Source organism: Eleginops maclovinus, chromosome 2, assembly GCF_036324505.1.
Source record: "Eleginops maclovinus isolate JMC-PN-2008 ecotype Puerto Natales chromosome 2, JC_Emac_rtc_rv5, whole genome shotgun sequence".
NCBI lineage: Eukaryota > Metazoa > Chordata > Actinopteri > Perciformes > Eleginopidae > Eleginops > Eleginops maclovinus.
The window spans coordinates 22710719-22730692 of NC_086350.1; the positions used below are offsets into that span (position 1 = coordinate 22710719).

General features: G+C 37.9%; 1 protein-coding gene across 1 annotated transcript; it reads right to left on the bottom strand.

The window, feature by feature from the left end:
* Positions 1-568: 568 nt before the first annotated feature.
* calb2a (calbindin 2a) lies at positions 569-18810 on the bottom strand. Its single transcript, XM_063898699.1, has 11 exons — positions 18579-18810; positions 14275-14351; positions 14106-14195; positions 13347-13427; positions 10796-10852; positions 8632-8709; positions 6192-6247; positions 6023-6062; positions 5767-5820; positions 2063-2134; positions 569-1299 (listed from the first exon to the last, which is right to left on the bottom strand). The coding sequence occupies exons 1-11, from the start codon at positions 18670-18672 to the stop codon at positions 1183-1185; spliced, it is 816 nt and encodes a 271-aa protein (XP_063754769.1). The 5' UTR covers positions 18673-18810; the 3' UTR covers positions 569-1182.
* Positions 18811-19974: the final 1164 nt, after the last annotated feature.

Here is a 19974-nt window from a genome sequence, read left to right on the forward strand (position 1 = left end):
AGTGCTCTTCTACACTCACTTTACCATAGCTTTACATTTTACAACATTGCGCTCTTGTGTTAAATGCATCCATTGTTAATCCTTTTTATGCTTACGCTCGTGTATTAAAGGCGATGGAGCAGTTTAAAGCTTGGAGGCCTTGATAAAAAAGGGAAGTTTGTATATAGAAGGTCATCACAACAGAAAGTAAACAGGAAATATAACTCTGAGAGAGACACAATATTTCATGGGCCTGAAAAAGTCAAACTAAGTATCCTGAAATTACTGTATGTTCCCATATCTTAAATCAAACCATAATGTTTAACAAAATTGAATCAAGTATTTGTGTGTTCTTTTTGTTTTGTTGCAATTTAAAATGTTAATCACATCTTTAAAACGACGTAGCTAATCGAGGAAATATTGTTTTCTTCAAATGTAATGAGAAATTGCTTTGGAACGGAACATTTTCTGGGAGGCAGAGTTGAATATTCAGATATATCATAATGAAGTCCATTAGATAAGAATAACCATTAAGGCATAACCACCAATGGTAATTTATCTCAAAATAATGTTCATACAATATCACAACTGATTTTATCTTAAGACATTTTATTCATATTTTTAATTGACAGTATCAGCCAAAAACAAACATTTAAAATGAAAATCATATGTCAATGGAACAAGAGGGCTTCAGGAGAATAAATCCATACCAGTTCCATCACAGACTATAAATAAGATTAAATCAAACAGAGCCTCTCTGCAGTTTTGTTGGTCTATACTGTATATTGTATCTAATGCAAAGTTTAAAGAGCGAGGGAATGGAGCCGGGGTCAAGGTTCAGGTCAAAAGGTAATTTCTGTGGAAAAATGGGTTTGGGATTTTGGTCATGAGATGCTAGTCAGGCACAGCATAGATGGCAGGGATGTTCATGAGGTCAGAAATGGAAAGGGAAGTTTCAGACAGCTCATGGTCAGGGAGGTCAAGTGGCAGAAGAATGAGGGTTTTAAAAGCTCATAGCGTGCTGACAGTGCACTTATTCCTTCTGATTTCGTAACTTTAGGGGTCTTGAGGAGATGATAGGGGCGGGGGTGTCTGGCACATGCACCTGGTATATGTTGCCAGGCAGCTGGATATGGGTGTGGTCTCGAGGGAGTGGGGTGGGGCAGGCAGAGAAAATGATACACAGCAAGACAGGAGGAAGAGTCACACAGTCGGCTCCTTGCAGAGGACAATTTCCAGCTCGCCACGGTAGAGCTTTCCTCCGTCAGAAAGGCTCATGATGCTCTGCTTGTAGCCCGCCAGGCTCTTAGCATCCACATCCTGAACAACAGAAAGGGGGTTAAGATATAGACAATAAAAGTGCAGAGGCAATATATATATATATATATATGTATATATATGTATATATACATATATATACATACTGAATTCATAATTATTATTCTTCAAAGTTGTTGATTGGTCTCAGGAGAAAATTGCCAAACAAATTAATAAAATAAAAAGGGATTTCGACAAAAGGTCAAGATGCTCTTACATTTTCTTTGTAGATTACACATCTATGTTTTTGATTTCACTCTATGCTAATAAGATCGTCCTTGTCCCGTTAACATTTCCGTTAACAAGTGCTGACAACAAGAAAGAGGTCTCCTAAACCAAGCTAAAAACATCAAAATGCACTCATCCTAGCATTATTCTCTTGGTTTCACCATCATGGCCAGCACCAACATACATTTCCTGAATGCAGTTAATACAATTTGGATTTATCCATAAAGCTGTTGATCGAAGCTTTTGCACCAATAAGAGCCAGAGCAGTCAATTCATGATAAGCAGCTTGGTCATGTTTACGACTTCTATTCTAAGGGCATATAATGGGAGTTTTTGTTTTGTTTTCCTCTGTTCTGATACATGTGAAACTACACAGATTGCGCAGCGAAGTCAACTGCTGAGAAGACCATGATGATCTTTGAGGAATGGTATCAGGTGCCACAAGTCTAAAGTCAGGTGGAAGATCACAAGCAGTGCAAGATGCACACAGTATGTGCTGGTACAAAAAATACCCGTGAACATTGATAAAAGTTCTTACCTTCTTGTTTTTTTGGTAAAGGTCTCGTAGCAGGGCATCCAACTCCTGCTCATCAATGTAGCCATTTCCATCCTGAAAGAATTTAAAAGAAAATACAGAAAATGTTATTTTCATCTCCAAACACTATGTGCGTTCAATCTGATATGGGCATTTAAGCTCCATGAACATTATAGCATACATGTACTGTATGCACAAGGACCAGATGAACTGTGTTTACTGTTTGTAGAAAAATGCTTAAAGGCTTAAGGGGAGGCTTTTAAAATAGCAAAGAATATACGTCAACAGAATGCAATTCCATCCACAGGTGTGTCAGCAGGGGTATTTATGTAAGAAAACAATTTAGTTTATCTGTTAGCAACGACTTAATATCACTATTAAAATATGTTCTTCATTAACAGATGGTGGGCGGTTCCATAGTTTTAAAAGAGAAGACTGAATAGCCATATTAGGTTTTGCTTAAATGCAACATGACAATTAATTAAATGCAAATAAATTAGGCGAGAATGGAACATGACCAGAAGGGCATTTAGTAAATACCAGAACATACATACGTACATCTTTTAAAGCAAAACAAATTGTATTTTTCCATTTTACAGTACCACCTCGTTGGTTTTCTAGTTCATAATCTTTATTGTCTAGTTTAACAATAATACTACAGGTTTCAGAGTTAATAGTGAGACTTGTGATATGTGTTAGAAAAATCATGGTAAAACAAATTGACAGTCTTTTTATACATTCAGTAAATTGGCAGAACGCAACATTGTGAGGTAAGGATTTATCAAGCTGGTTAAGCATTGATTTTGTATGTAAGAAAATACAACACCTTTGAAATGACCAAGACAAACACAATTAAACGGCAAACATTTAAACAGATCCACAAAATGAGCTGCTTCCAACCACATTTTTCTAGTTTTCATCAAAACATTCTGCATTCCTTCCTAAACAGCGTGCACCAGCTAAATTTAGTGCCCTGCTCTTCTGCTCGACGTCAATATTTCATGGCAACCATCATCAATGCACCAGCCAAATTGCCATTCATGAATTATGATTTAAAAAGGACTTCCCATTCTCAACTCTGTAAAGGGGGTTAGCTATAAAGTCAATATGGAGCCACTTTGCTAATTAATGAGTTATGTCTCACAGTAGTGTTTAGTTTATGGCCAAAAAATAAGTCCAAACTGTTGGGAATGTTTCCTTGGCAAGAAAAACAAAACCATGTTCTGTTCATCTAGGCTTCGTCTCAAGATGACTTCAGAGCTGAGTGGCTTGCCAGTCTTATTTTTTACTTTGGGAAAAGCTCTTTGATGTTTACAGCTAGATTGAATGTGCCAGATCTTGGGAATAAAGTGTGAATTTTATTTTTTTTCTACAACAACTCTGCAGAGTTATGTGAAAGCAGAACAACATCGGGTATCATCTGGTTTTTCTAAGTTGCATGCCATCTTTTTTATTTCAGAGACATTTTCAAGACCTCGTGCAATTTGGGGCTGTAAAACTATGAGGACATGTTAGCGTTCAGCTGAACGGCTACACACTGCCCTACCTCTCAGCACTAGTGACAGCAGCTGTCTGTGTTTCAGCTGCAGGGTCTGAGCTCATAACAAAATGATGAAACTAATTAAATCCATAAATGCTAGAGCTTCATTTTAGAGATAGTCTACATGAATGGACTGCAGTGGGTCATACATAATTGAACATTCAACACTGTCCTCTGCAAGTGAGCAAGAGAGAATGCTTGCCATCAGTCCACCCGAGACAGGGACATGCACCCAACCAACTGTTACAAAGGACTGCCCTGTCAACTAAAGAGAATAAAGTGACAGGAATTAACAAATAAATATAATAATGTTAGGCTTAAAGGTTCATTAATGACCTTGGAAATACCAGTTTCACAAAAAGTTATTTTTCGCGCACCAACTTAATGAACATTTTCTTGAGGTATTATCCATTTAGCAAGGCCTTCATTGGCTGGTGGAAAAAGTGTGTGGCTGAAACCTTCCACAATATTCAATTCCAAAGGACAAAATACTAAATTCATGGTACAATTACACTCAAATGGAAATGAATATAACGTCAATTATACTTGAGACAACATCTACCTTTTTTTTTTTTTTACTTTACAAAAACTGAGGAAGCCTGGTTTCTTTCTACTCAAAAAACTAACATTCGTGGTATCCTATCCATGGTGGGTTTTTTATAGTACATTTTGTTCAGTAACATACTTTTTTTTTTAAATGCATTTGCTACACACAATGAAAGTTCACAGCAGCATTAGAGAGACTTATTTTGGCATTTGCAAATAAAGTGTTGTTTATCGCTAACTATAACAGTATACAGAAGCTATACATTAGTCTAACAACTGACCTAGCGAACAAGCTAGCTAGAGCACTGTTCTGCGACACATAAAGCTAAGTTGCTTAAAAAAAGTAATCCTTCTAATAGCTACCAAACAATATTGTTTGTCCCTCACTCTGTCAAAAACTCACAACATATCATAATAAAGAAAAATGTTTTAGCAGATTTGCAACCCGCCCCTGTAACTCTGCCCTGTTCCTGTCTGTCTTGTAAAAAATCACTCTCTGTAGTCCCTTCCCACCGATCTGCTGCTAATGTGGAAAATGTGGCCCTTAACTGAACCACCGCTCAACCACCCTGAGCTGTTTACAAAGGGACAGGTGTGCCGAGCCTAACTCATTTCCCTAGGTAGCTGGGAAGCACCAGGGGCAGGAAACAATGAATTTGCATATTTACATAGAAAGGAAAACTCCAAAACCAACAGCACATAGTCATCCAAACAACCTGACTCACAAATCCGGACTACTTTTCTAGCCCTGAGTTTGAATTTGTTGTTATTTTACGGTGTAAAACACAGTACATTCCCCAAATCCTATCACAATGTTAGCATGCTAACATTTAGATACAGTATTGGCCAACCTCTCCGACTGGCCACAGCTAAGTTATATGTGTAGCCTATTAACTTTAATTTAGTATTGTATAATATTGAAATTATACATTGTTAATATACAGTACAGACCCCAAATCATTTAACATGTAAGCATATTCATTTTCAGGCACAATAGCAGACTTATCCAGACATAAACCTACCTGTCCCATCTCTATATCAAACAGCCTAAGCTAAATTACATTTGTACCCTTTTCTATTAGCATACCCTATCATATTATTTTATTACAGTGAAAATATACAACAGGCTTCTAGCTAAATGTCCTGTTAGCATATAAGCTTTTTGTCCCACCCTTTTTAAGCTAGTTTATATTCCACCAGCCTGGGCCAAATAAAAATTGAATTTACCATCACATATGGTGCAAACTAATATAAAACAACTATTTAATTAGCATTAAACAACACAACCTCTCATTATGTTTAACAGTTACCCCATGGTGCCTTTCTGCGCCATTTTTGTTAAGTATTTTGGATTTAATATGAATAATGGAGTGTACAATAATCTCTCAACTACATTTTGAAAGAAACATATTTTGTCCTGGATTGCGGTCCCAGTTTTAAAGGTTGAATTAGAAAAAATGGAAACTAAAAGTCAAAGCAAATAATTTGTTACCTGCAAGTAAAATTGTCTTGGTTAGGTTTACAAAAAAGTCGACAACCGGTATGTCAAGATAGTTTTGTTAAATATACAGTAAAAATAGTTATCCAGGTGAATTTCCCCCTTAAATAAAATGTCACATACCTTGTCATAGTATGTGAAGATGGCATTGAACTGCTCAGTGTTCAACTTGACACCCTGTAAAAACAAGATATGTCTTTGATTACAAATCTACACATTGCTAAATAGCAGTAGTAAGAGCAAGACAAAACTTAATCATTTATATTAAAAAAATTGGCTTCACTAAAGTAAGTTTTTCAGTTCTATAATTTGTGTTGAATGCGAAAAGCAATTTAGATTTTGCATGATCATTTCTTTGTGTTCTGTGTTTGTTTCATACCTGGAAGCTGAGCAAGAAATTCTCCTGAACAGGGAGAAGCCTGTATGATAGAAGGACTTCATTAGCGGACACAATAAATAGTTAAATTATTCAAATCGATGGTGAATGAACATCATAAGGCAATGTGTTTCATCTTTTATGTAGTGAACAGAGTCAAATTGCACATTACCTTGCCATCTCTGACAGGCCCAACTTGCCATCTCCATTCAGATCAAACATCCTGAGCTACAAAGTGGAAACAGAACAGAGATAGGAAGGGACAGAGGAGAGAAAGTTTTTTATAGTTATGTGCTGTAAAGACAGTGTTGTGCCAGTTCACAGCTTTTCTGAACTAGTTCAAGTTCAGTTCATACATGCTCAAAGTGAACAGTTCACGTTCAAAGTTCACAATTTTAATTCTGAACTAGTTCAAAGTTCAGTTCATTTCACTTTTTTCGTGAGATATTCAAATAAATACTTTTTTTCACACTACGAGCTAGAAATCACTATACGTTCTTTGAAACTGTTCATTGTAGACATTTGCTCATAACACTGCTATTGTGGGTTTCTTAACAGGTGCTGAAACTTGTAGCAATACAGACAAGATAGAACAGTTCTATACTTAGTGCAATGAAATCTACTAGCATTCAATTAAATAAAGAATATATAATATGAAATATGAATATATTATTTGATATATATGATATTATATATACCTATGTGTGTGTATGAAATGAGCAAAACTCTTGAATTGCATTCACACTGGATGGATGTTTTAATTCAATGTGCCGTTTCAAATTCGAGAAGGACGTTGTCGATGTCCTAACTTGTTTTTGCTGCGCAGGTGGACACATCTTACACAGGAAGGACAGAGTTTTGCCGTTGGGGTCTTGGTTTGCAAGAGTGTAAAATTGTTTTAAATGTTCGTGAGGAGAATCGGAGTCCGTCTCCGTGCCATCACTTCCACTAGCCATCTTGTTTTGGTTTTTTTAAAATCGCAGCGCTTTCTCTCACTCGTCATTGGTCTCTCTCTCTCTCTCTCTCGAGCCTCCAGCCCTCCGCGCTCTCGGCGTTGCTATGCCTAAGCCGCTCTGCTGCAATTCATCATGGGTAACGTTGTGCGGAAGCCAGTACGTTTCAACTATTCAACTCAACTATTCTCAGCCGGACACTACGTTGCCCGCAATGCATTGCGCATACAGTGCCAAAACTATCTCTGCGTTGATACATGATTTAAGCGGCACCTACAGGAGGGAGGAACTTTCTCTCTCGTTGCGTTTCAAAAGAGAAAACAGATGTCACTCAGTTTTCAATGGAAAACAAATGCCAACGTTCATTTATAGTGATGTCTGCCGTTCATGACACATAATGTGAACTAATTCACGTTCAAGTTCTTAATTGAAAAATGTGTTGCGTTCAGTTCAACGTTCACGAAAAAATGAGCGTGTTCAATGAACGCGTTCTTTTGAACTCGTTCATGCACAACACTGTGTAAAGATAAAGGCAAATGTGGTCCGATAAATGTATTTCACTGAGAAACATAATGGATTACCATAAAGTTTCTACCTTTATTGTACATTTGCAACTTTTTACTCCTGCATAGTGCTAGATGTTTAACAGAATGCAAGTAAAGGGACTGCATATAAAACAAGCTTCACCCATTTAACCAATGCAGTTGATGGTGATTTTCTTATTAATAATCGTAGGAGAGAAAATAATACAAGAGGGTTTCCAAATTACAATTTCTTCAACATAACATTAAAGAAAAGCTAGATGTTGGCTTCTAATTTTGAAGACATTGTGAAATATTTGCTATTATTACATTCATCTGAGCAAAAAAAACCATTCCCAAACAATTCAACTGTTGAACTACTATGAAACAGATTTTCTCATTAGCAATTTCAAACATTGGTTTGATTGTAAATTATAATAAAACAAAAGAAAATTGCAACAAAACTACTTGGATACCTTATTGAAAGAAACTAAGCGCAACTAAGCTTAAAATAGGTCAAAATAAAGTGTTGTTTTAACATGACTGACAGCATTCTTCTTGGTAAAGGTCCCAAACATAATCTGGGAGAAAATACATTATAAAGTAATTTAAAATGCAAATCTATTTATTTTTCTGTATCACTCTCAATTATAGCTTTTAGCATCTGTGGTATGTAAATGTACATTAAAGGCATGAAGAAACAATAATGAACAAGTTTATCCATAAGTGTCTTGCAGTAAAGCTCTGGAAAATTAGGTCAGGTCAGCTCTGGGGCTTCAAGAATAAGCAGATGTTAGCACATCTGCACTGTAAACACACAACCTGCAGGACATGATGGGTCACGATCACTCAACTGCACAGTGCTGCTGCCACCAACATATAGGGCTCTGAGATCCCCCAGGCCAGTTGGACATTAAACATATAAAGTAAAAAAATGTGGTATATGGCAGTTTCTGTCATTTTCAATGCTGTTTCAGAGATCTTTACTGTATATTTAATTGATTTTTACAATTTTAGAAGCAGTTAACTTCCCGATTCTGAGTAATAAGTTAACACTAACAGAATTGTGATAACTGTCTAATTATAGTGTGCATCTGGCATTCCTCATTTTGCATATGGGTGTGTATGCAAATCTTACTATGGTCTGTGTGTATTCCTGGAGCTTCTGGTCATCATAGTGTCTGTTAGCCTTCTCCAGCAGGTCTGACAGAAAGCCCTGAGGACATACACACAAAAAGATTGCAAAAAATATATATTGAAATGTGGCAGAACATGCAGGAATATCACATATGGGGTCCTCGGTTTTTACACAGCAATCAAAGAGTTGCCATTATGTAAATCATCAAAATGTAAACAGTCAGATGAATTTAAATGTTTTCAAATATATTCATGTACAAAGTAAAAGAATCTCTGAGGGAAATAAATGCAAAAGAAAGGTTCAAATACTAAAATATATTGTAGAGGAAAAAATAAAAGGATGGAAACAGAAAACAATGATGATGTCGATGGTCTTTTAAGAAGTGTTTTCTTTGCTAAAACTTAATCAGCTATGTAACTTCAGTTATTTAATGCAGTAAATGTAATGCAGTAATTTAGTATTCTTAAAATACTTAAAATACGAGTTCAACTTGAGTCGATATACTCCAAATATTTTCCAGGTCTGCTCACAGTCAGGACGTTAGTCTGCTGTCTGGGATCTCGTCAGCATTTTTCCAAAGCTTTCAAACGGCCACACCTGAGCAACTCATCTGCACCTGGTCAGCTGGAAGAAATGTGATCCCATAGCAACACAAGCGGCCTAATCTGTACATGAAGCGTAATCACTGACCCCATAATGTTCGAGTCCCCAGTTTGGAGCACTTTCCTTTATATCATTTGGCACAACATTTTCTAGAGGCGCTGAAGTGTATAACATTTGCGCAATCTAAAAATGTTTTTGCATCTGAATCCTCACCTGAAAAAAACACTCATGGTCATTGGAGGATTTCCTGTGGAGCAGCCACTTAACTCTCCTCTGTCAAAGCTGCTGCCTGACCCAAGTGCTCACATGTTTTTAAAACAAAGGGGAAATCACACTAATACTCAGTGATTAACATTTTGAGAGGTTAATTATCTTTGTATTTAGCTAGTATATCATTTGATGACCTTAACCATGCAAAACAAACTAACCTAACCCATCTAAAAGCATATGTTTCGTATCTTAACTTTGCAGTTTCTTTAAAGTAAGATCACTTTTATACATGGTTTAAAAGGCCGTAAAATATTCTTGTTTATATAATATATGTATAAAAAATATATGTTTATACACTTATTAGCGTTCTTGCTAGGCATTAGTTGAGAATATTGATATCATTTTCAGGTCTGCACACTAAATATGAAGCTAGTGCCGACAAACAATTAGCCTAGCTTTAGCTTCTTTAGCACAAAGACTGAAAACAGGAGGACCAGCAGGTCTTGCTCTTTCAAGAGGTAACAATTTCCAGCTCCAAAGGTTATGTATTTACACAAAATGTTATACTTTTGTACTGGATATTATTTCGGCACATTTTTCTGTTGTCTTATTGGTAGGCATCTTGCGGATTTCCCCTGCTTTCATTCTTTATGCTAAGCTAATTATTTTCTAGCTCTAGCTTTATATTTAGCATACGGACATCAGAGTGGTTGTTTTAAGTCATGTTAGCATACTCCCTAACTACTATTTCACGTAACTATTCCTTTCATCATGCAGACTTAGTATGACATTAGTATGATAATAGAGTAGTTACCGATCATGACACCATAAAATGTATAGGATCATTTTTTTCTCATTGTTCCCTACTTTTTATTGAACCATTACAGTATAACATCTAGGAGGTGAAAGATGTGTATAGTTGAGACAATTTTTAATCTTTCCAGTAAAAATGAATTACAGTCATGGGAAGTACATCCAGGTAAACACCAAACACGACTATCACATAGGTATAAATACATGTAACTATTTACTATCTGATTATTACAGTTTTTAGGGAAGGTTATAGGATTTTTAGTTTGTAAAGTTGGGGTTATTGTCATTGTCCTTATAGTGAGCATTTGGATGTGATTTTATATTCATGGGGAAAAAAGGAAGAACAAAAAAGAACAAGTATGATCAAGTAAGCAGTTGAAAAAATAGGGGTGTTTTATAATAAAAGGTATGTGCAATATTAATTTAATGGTTATTCAAATTAAAATATACTTTCCTAATCATCACATAAAAGCAGTTACCACTATTATGTAAAAAAAAAAAATCTGTATATCATGGTAAATCCAATATAACAACATACCTTCAATTCATTTGCTTCAATGTAGCCACTGCGGTCTGTATCATATCGCCGCCATGCCTACAAGAAATCAACAAAACAAAAGAAATATTGGATTAAAAGTAGTATTTAGCACAATGCCACTCTTCTCCAGAGTGATAGAAATGTTGTGACCTCGGACTCCCACCCCCCTCCACCACCACTAGATAAACCCTCTCTGACTGAACCCCAGCTTTCTCTTTAACTGCGCTAAGAGTTTGATTTTTCTCTGGTGCAGAGCACAAATCGTTCCAGTGGGGACGACCACAAAAGTCTGGCCCATCACTGTAATCACACACTCTTCAATACAATCCCATTCTCCTGCATACAGAGCAGGGACAGAGTCAGAGAAATGAGGGAGGGAGAGAAAGTCATTTTAATGAATGTTTTAATCTAGCAGCTGTCCCTGTCCAAAGAAGGGCTCCTTATCAAAGATGGATGGCCTTCCCCCTTCTCTTCCTCCTACCCTTCTGCTCCTCCTATGGGCTCTGCAAAGAGGAGCTACAGTGGTGTTATCCATTATATATGACTCTAGAAATAGAAGGTTCTGCTTCCTCATTCTAACCCTTTAAAAACCTCTCTGCCCACATCCTACTCGCTGCACCCTTCCACAAAGACTGATTAATTCTCCTCTCTTGTTTTATGCTCTCAGACTCTGGCTCTCAACTTCCCATCGACATTTCATTTACACCCTCTCTGTTCCTGCTTTCTCCCGCTTGCCCTTTGTATCGTTCTCCCTCCACACCTTCTCCTTCGCTCATCCTGCTTCTCTCGTTTCATTATTCCTTTTCGATATGACACAGGGGACCAGGAGAGCCTTTTTCACAGCATGTAATTGCTTTCTAATTGGCTCCTTTCTTTCATTGAGGCAGATCTAACAGGAAATCTGGCATTTTCTTATCTTCCAAAGGTATTTTTGTGGAATAAATTATTTCCTTTTTCAAGTACCTTTCAACACACATATTGCTCTGCTGAAGTCTTTCTGTTACTCTTGCAATCATTCATTATTCATCATTAAAGGCAGCATTAAACTTGTTTATACCATACATTACATTTTTTTTTATATAACTGGTTTGTTAAGCACACAATTTGACTGTTTGACTGCCCCACATTATTATACAATAAACTTTATGTGTTGTCTTATCTCTCGTTAGCTTACCAGCTCAAAACATGTAGGTGCCCTGCTCACTGACAGTTTTGTTGGTTATACATCTGATGATGACCAACCTATACTTTCAGAACCCATCAGCGTTATGCTTGATGACAGTAATCAGCGAGCAATATTTCGTAGTTTGGGATTAGCTAGCACATATCTGTACCATTAACCTTGTGCCAGTAACTGTTTACAGTCCGGTTAGCAACATACAAACTAATTTTAAGCTAAATCTAGCTAGCCAAAGCTGGCTCTAACATGATTGTTTAATACTTTTTGGACCACAACCGGAAACCAGAATTCCTCTATCAAAATCTTGTCCCTTTGACAACGGATTCTGCATTCATATGCAGATATTTGTTCATGAGTTTATGCTTGTGTTGAACAATTGTTTTGACCATTGGAAAATGTTTTTACCGGCTATTTTCCAGTGCTACAGCTAATTAGTACTTCAGGTACTGCTTGTTTGTTCCTGACTAGCCTGATTCAAATTGGCTTAAAAGTACGGTGCCTTGTTTATGTTTATCTAAAAAGTTAAGGTAGATTTTCACGTTTTTTCAGTGTCTAGTATCGCATAAAATTATGAAGCCATCGCCACTGAGATGATCAGCAATACTGATTTTAGGGTGGTCCGTAAACATTCATGTTGTTTTCTGTTTCTAATGCTGTTCCTGGTCTTGAATTATGCTCATTCTAATTTGTGAATGTTAGCCCACCTGCAAACATTTGCAACTTACAGTTAGACTTAACAACCCATAACTTATCTGGAAAAGACCAGCAAGGACACTCACATGTGCATGAAATACCAGCTTATGGTTCACATTAAATTAGCTTTGTACTTCTAAGCCAAACCTTGCAGCTGATAAAACAGAAATCAGGAGGGTGTACTAAAGAAATGTACTCTGCAGCTGTGTTTTTATGACTTCTGCTTGCTCACTTATTAGCCTTTATTTGTTTTCGGAGTCTACAGTCAATGCTCATGATGGACCATCAGTTATCATTCACAATGTGTAATTCAACTGCTAAATCTAAACAAGCAGAACTGGTCAACCATGTGCAGTGAATGCAGAGAGTCTAGGTTTTTTATTCTCCAGACTACGTTTATTTCATTAATTAGCATACCTTCATTATTCATGGAGAATTAATCTGTGAAATTAGCTGGTAGGCAGGAATAAGAACATGCAGGCTGTCTCCTTGGTTGACTGACTCTGGCCGATAATATATGGTTGGTTAAAGCGAGCGTGTCCTGATTAATGGCAATCCTTAGTGTACAAGAAGCCTTTGTACACACAGAATTGTAAAGAAATGACCTCAAGAGGGGACAGCAGCTTGCATACAAAAATAAATGTCCTAGACCATCCACAAACACTTAGAAACTCTTACCGCCATGAACTCAGCACTGGAGCTGACAAACTGTCTGAAGCAGAGCAGGAAGTTCTCTTCAGTTGGGAGAATCTGGGCCAGCTAGGGAGAGAATGACAGGAAAACGGGAGTGGTGAGAACAAAAGATGATGGTTGATTTGATGCGAGAGAATTGATGGAGAGCTTTTTGTCAGCAAAGCCTCAAAAGGGCAGCACAGACATAAATAATAGAGAGCCATAACCTCAAGTTGGGCTATGCCTAAATTAGAATATTTTCTAAAGAATATTTCTGATTCAGAGAAAGCATTTGAACCTGAGTTTTACTCCAACAGCTGAACCAAAAAAATCATTTGCAGATTTTCTAGGCTGCAAAAGTATAATTGATATTTTCCAAGCTCTCCTTCTCGCATTTCTTTATAATCAATCTGCTAAAATGATCAAATCGAGAGTAAGCAATCTCCTAAACTGACACTCCATTGAGACTATTATAAAGACTGTATTCATACAATCGATCAGAGTATTGACCAAGCTTCTGCCTCTCGCTTATACTGTATTCCTCAGGCTCTGGGATTTATCTTAGCTGTGTTGTTCTCACCCTCCATAGAATGCAGACAGAAATGTTTATCTATCTTTTAAGTGTTTATGCTAAGATAAACTAGCCAGCTATATAAAGGTATCAAACTTCCCATCTAATTATCCCCAAGAAAGCCTATTTGTAATTATGTCAATCTATAAAAAAAGAGTGAATATCCAAGCATAACTCAAGAAGCATAGCCTTACCTCTGACATCTCAATTCGTCCATCTTTGTTCTTGTCGAACTTCTGCATGAACTCCTTCATCTTTTCTCTGAATATGGGGTTTGTAGGGTCCTGGAAAACAATTGTACTCAATACAAGAGAAACCTAATTGTCGGTTTGTGTATCTTTAATCTCTAGTCCTTGAACTCACCACCCCGGCCCCTCTCCGGGCCATCTCCAACTCCCTGAAGAAGTTTTCCAGCTCCTTCCCCTCGATGTAGCCATTACCTAGAAAACAAACAGAACATAAGCTTAGGTTGTTTGCAAAACAAACACAAATGGGCAAATGCACAAATGTGTTTCAACAGATTCAAGTGTGGCATGGTTTTACCCGGTATTGATTCAAACATGAGCCCATTACCAGTAACTCTTCCTTTTGGCTCAATAGATTAAACTACTGACTGACACAAAGCAAAGTGATCACTCCTAAAACACTTTCTTTGCAAGGCTGTATGCAAGGATAAGCTATATATAGAAACTGCTTATCCAGGGTTTGAAGGTGATGATCCACAGGCAGCTTCTTGTATTCATTGGAGTTCAATCCTGCCTTCAGCGGGGAGTTTCGGCAAATGAGATGATCCAATATGGATAGCAGTTTTGCCTAATGCGATAATTTCTTCCTGATCATTTAGAAAGTAGGGATACAAAATCATGAACAAGTGGAACTTAACTGAGATAAATGCCATAACTTTGCTTTACCGTCTGGACTGTCACTTTAATCAAATGGTGCTTATCCGAGAATGATGTCCATCACATTTTTTAGGGGGGAATTCTGTCATGACAAATTTAGCTTGGGGACAAAAAAAATTGTTATCATATTTTATCCTTCCTCCTGCTGTTCTGTTGCCCTGACAGTACCTATTCGAAGGACAAATGAGTATGCCCGCTTCACCCAGGTAGTCTATGAACCCGTGCCAATATTCTATCAACAAGCATGCTGAATGGCTGGACAGATGGCTCCAAACGATATGACTCGCTGCTTCAATAAAACCCTGGAAGGCAGAGCTGCCTCATTAAACACCAACAAAGATTATTATGCCATCCACTTCCTCTCCCTTCGCTGTCTCTTTTCTGTCATCTTTTATCTAAATCCCTCTCCCTATCCAGTAAACATCTTAGCGTCTTTGTTCTATCCGTGCAAATGTGTGTGTGTGTGTGTGTGTGTGTGTGTGTGTGTGTGTGTGTGTGTGCGTGCGTGCGTGCGTGCGTGCGTGCGTGCGTGCGTGCGTGTGTGTGTGCGGGCATGCATGCATTCCTTAGTGATGTTATCAAAACTCATGAATAGAAGCACTGCTGTTTCAATAAGTGGGACAATAAAATGCCTTGCTGCTATCGAGCTTCCCTCCTGTGGGTCTTATTGACATTTAGCACTCTGGAAAGAAATGGCCTGCTTGATAATTAAGAGTAAGATGTGATTAACTACAGAGCGAATGGCATGAGATGCCAATAAAAATAGATTTATGAATAGATTATCCCCGAGCACCGTCGTACCGCCAATAAATACAGCATTAGATCCATACACCCCATTAAATAGGGAACATTTGTTTGTGCAGTGCTATTTCAGATATTGGATAAGCATTTTCTGTTTTATTCAGCGTCTGAGCTGCATCACTGTTTGGTCTATATAATGTTATATGTACTGCATCCTGATTACAGTGTGTCCATAATGAGTAAACTGCCTTAATCCATCAAGCGAACCCTTACTGAATGTCAATGAAGCTATGCATATACATTTTACGCCAACTCACTTCCAGATCATTCAATTTAAATGTAAAATAACCCGTTTTATATGTCGTAATGAGGGCGCTCAAACCAACTTGCTTCATATACTTTGGTCTCTCTGCACATGCACTTAAAATCTTGCACCAACTAGCGAGATAAAAGGCTCACTAAACCACTTTTTGGCTTAAACACACACTCTTTCGGATACTGCATCACTATACACCCAGGAGGCACTGGTAAATCTGCTTCACTGCTCTGGTTCTGATTCTAAAATTTGACCTCAACACAGGAAAATAGAAGAAGTGGGCAGCTGTGCCAACTAAGTGAATATTTAAAGTCTAAACAAAGTGCATTTGCCTTTTAAAGGAGAGTGCAGCCCTGTCTATTCAAATATTTTGTGTTGAGATCAGAGCTGGGTCCATCCAGGAGGAGCTTCGAGTTCCGAATTTCAATATCCAGGTTAACACAAATAATTGACAGCAAATGCTCTATAATTAGCTAAATAAACTGCAGTTGTTTCCTTTTTATTGGCTTTGAAGCGATTGAATTGTGCAGGCCTGACGGAGACAGTAGAGAAAGATGAGAAGGACGCAAAGCGGAGGAGCTGCAATCCAGATGAGATTTGATTCTGAGCCAACAGGGGAATATGTGGTTTCATCATTTCTGGGTGTATCGCCTCCTGTGTATTTTTATCTGCAACTCAAGAGATGTTTACTCAATCTGAGCAAACAAATTAGCTCTCCTTTCTTTCTGCGAGGCGAGGAGACACTCCCAGTAATGAGAGCAGAAATCAAACACTCTAGCCAAATCTGTAGATGCACACTGGTTGTATTTGATTTGCAAAGTGGCTCATTGCAAAGCACGATATGTAAAGTAGATCAGCAGTAGGACACCTGGGTGGTATAAGACTCATCTCATCTTGGCGCTCTTAGAAGGACCAAAAAGTGAATACTATATCAGTGGTGACAACTTTGTCTGCACGTTGGCTCAGCTGCTGAGCTTGATTTCTCTGTGGAATACACTTCAGCATGTGTGCAGGCTTCAAAAACACGTTGCGTTAACAATAAATTCCCAAGAGTGTGTGGGTAAAACAAATAGGTACCACAATCTCGCCTTGTTTGCAGGTGTATTTCGAACATACATACAGTACATAATAATCACTATGATTGTCCGATTTGGACTCTCAACCCTTTAAAAGAAAACAAATTTGGTTTCCTTTTCATTTCGATCCATGACGACTATTGAGTCAATCCAAAGCTTTTTAATCAGCACTTTTATGTGTGTCCCATAATCCATAGAAAAAAACATGCATAATTAGACTTGAGGCTTTCATGGCAGTAGCCTGACAAAACTTGTCTTATCTGTCACTCTGCAAACAGAGATATTTGCAGAGTTCGAAAGACTGAGCTGACAAATCTGTATGGGGGGAGAGCAGGATCGATGCAAGAGGGAAAGACACCGATCAAGATTAACACCGTGGAGGAAACACTGTGTGTGTGCGTGTGTGTGTGTGTGTGTGTGTGTGTGCGTGTGTGTGTGTGTGTGTGTGTGTGTGTGCGTGTGTGTGTGTGTGTGTGTGTGTGTGTGTGTGTGTGTGTGTGTGTGTGTGTGTGTGTGTGTGTGTGTGTGTGTGTGTGTGTGTGTGTGTGTGGGTGTGTGGGTGTGTGTATGTGGGAAGGAGGGGGGAGTCGCTGAATAAATGACTACATGGGACAATTTCATGTTGACAGATATCACATCGCATAAATCCATTTTACTTTCACTGCATCATTACCCGACTGCACTTATTGATGAAACTTAAATAAGCAAGTGAATGTGAAATGGATATCAATGAAAGAAGCATCAGGCAGAGCCAATTAACCTCCAAACTGTCAATAATTATAGGAGACAATAAATAAATGATGAAGTAATTTCAACATAACTCTTGAATTTAGAGTTTAAATCAAGTTTCATCATCGTTGGGAAATTACAATGTCAAGGTGTACTCCATGCACCATGACAGCATTTTTCTGAATGGTCATAAAAATGGATTAAGAGAAAGAAAAATCTACTTTATCTTGCCATTTAGGGCTCATACAATATACTGGAACACATAAAGTATTTTAAATAACTGTATCAACTTTTTAAGATGATGCTGTTAATTTTAAATAATGCATTTATATTTCGATTTTAAAATTTAAAAAAACGTATACCACGTGTTTTCGGGAGTGGTCCGCATCAGTAATTCATTTGAAAGACGACGAACTTTTTCAATACTGCAATATTTCGATATATTAAGTATCCTAGATAAAGGTCTTATAGCAGCTGATCAACAATAGCAAACGTTTTTGGCAACTTTATTCCTCTATTACGTAAGAGACAAATTATATTATCACTATGTTAACACACTATAACATTCCTAAAATAGGGATAATTGAGCGTTTAGAACTCTTTTACTATTTTTCTCTTCCCAAATTTCCTCAAAAGCTATTTTTGTCTTTCAAATCTCTAAAATTGTCCCTTATATACTCAAGAACATCAAATAACTCATATTGAATGTTTTTTCTTAGCTTGATAACGGTTTGACTTTATTGTGGGAGCATGCATTTAATCTTTTCCCCATGTATTACCCTTTATTCTCATATTATTAACCTTCCCTCAGTCTGCAGCATTTTACAGCATTAATATATAATTCATAGACCCTTTTCCTTAGTTCGGAATAACTTTTGGAAAAATAGTAAAACAGGGTCCTACCGTCAGCGTCGAAATGTTTCCAAATGTCGATGAACTGGGACGCGGTGACCTCGGCCAGGTGCAGGTGAGGAGGCTGCTGTGCTTTATTTGCCATGATGCTTTCGACGGATGCTGCTGTAGGTCAGACGCCAGAAAAAATCCGCAACTAACTTTTCTGTGTCTCTTGCTCAAACACACCCCACACTGTGGACCCTGTGCGCCGCCCGCCGCTTTTTAACCCCGGCGCAGGAGCTGCAACACCGCCGTTCCGCGGCTAGGGGCGCAGTATCCATCTGAGTCAGCTTCTATTGCTCTCTCTCTCTTCCAAGCTTGATGTGGATGTGATAGGAAGTTTGGGGCACTGCAGTGGACAGACTGTGTGTGTGTGTGTGTGTGTGTGTGTGTGTGTGTGTGTGTGTGTGTGTGTGTGTGTGTGTGTGTGTGTGTGTGTGTGTGTGTGTGTGTGTGTGTGTGTGTGTGTGTGTGTGTTAGGAAAGGGGGATAAATGCAGATTGTTTAACTCTTGCATCCTCATGCTATACAGTAGATCCCACGTGGGTGTTCCAGTGCAACTGCATGTGAATTCCATTATTTCTGCATGCTTGTAAAATTCTTGCCTGTGTTTCTGTGTGTGTGTTCCCCCCCACATCTGTGTGTGTATCTAAGCGTGCAGCTCCCCGAGCCTGTCTGCCAGTGTGTGAGGCTTCACAGACTTAATTAGAACTCACACACTAATCACATTTCCCACACTGCCTAGAGCCAGCGGTGATTAGCCCACATAATAAATGTAAATTCTGAAAAAGAACTTTTTTTCATTAATGGCCAGTGCTGCACAGAGGGGTTAGGGCAAAGCCACATATTCTATTAGGAGAATGATGATGAAAAAATAGTACTTTTATATGTCTTCATCTCATTTACTTCAAAAGATTATAATATTCAGGATGAAGCCATAAGACTGTAATGAGCAGGAGGGCAAGTGTCCCTAGAAGCATTTCCCTGCTGTTGATGGAATCTGTAAAAAGGCATATTTTTAAACAAAAGAAAATGAATTATATTTTTCAATTTACTTACAGGTCTCAAGACAAATGGATTCAACATCATGAATGAATGATAGTTATTACACTTAACCCCACATAGACAATAACCAAAGTGTAGTTGATTTGGTAAAAATCAAACATGATAACTGTTCAAGTACACTATCATTATTTGTTTTGCCACTAGGGGCAGCGCAACAGGCTAGCATCTTTTGGTTAGATGACTGAAAGGTCTTTAGATAACCAATTCTTAAGGAACGATTTTCACATCACATAAAATATGGCAGTATAAACCCCACTCGTAAATGTCCAAAGCTTTTACGTGTCACAAAAACATCAGTTGCTACCAAATGGCTAAAACTGCTTATCGTCATCATGCTGAA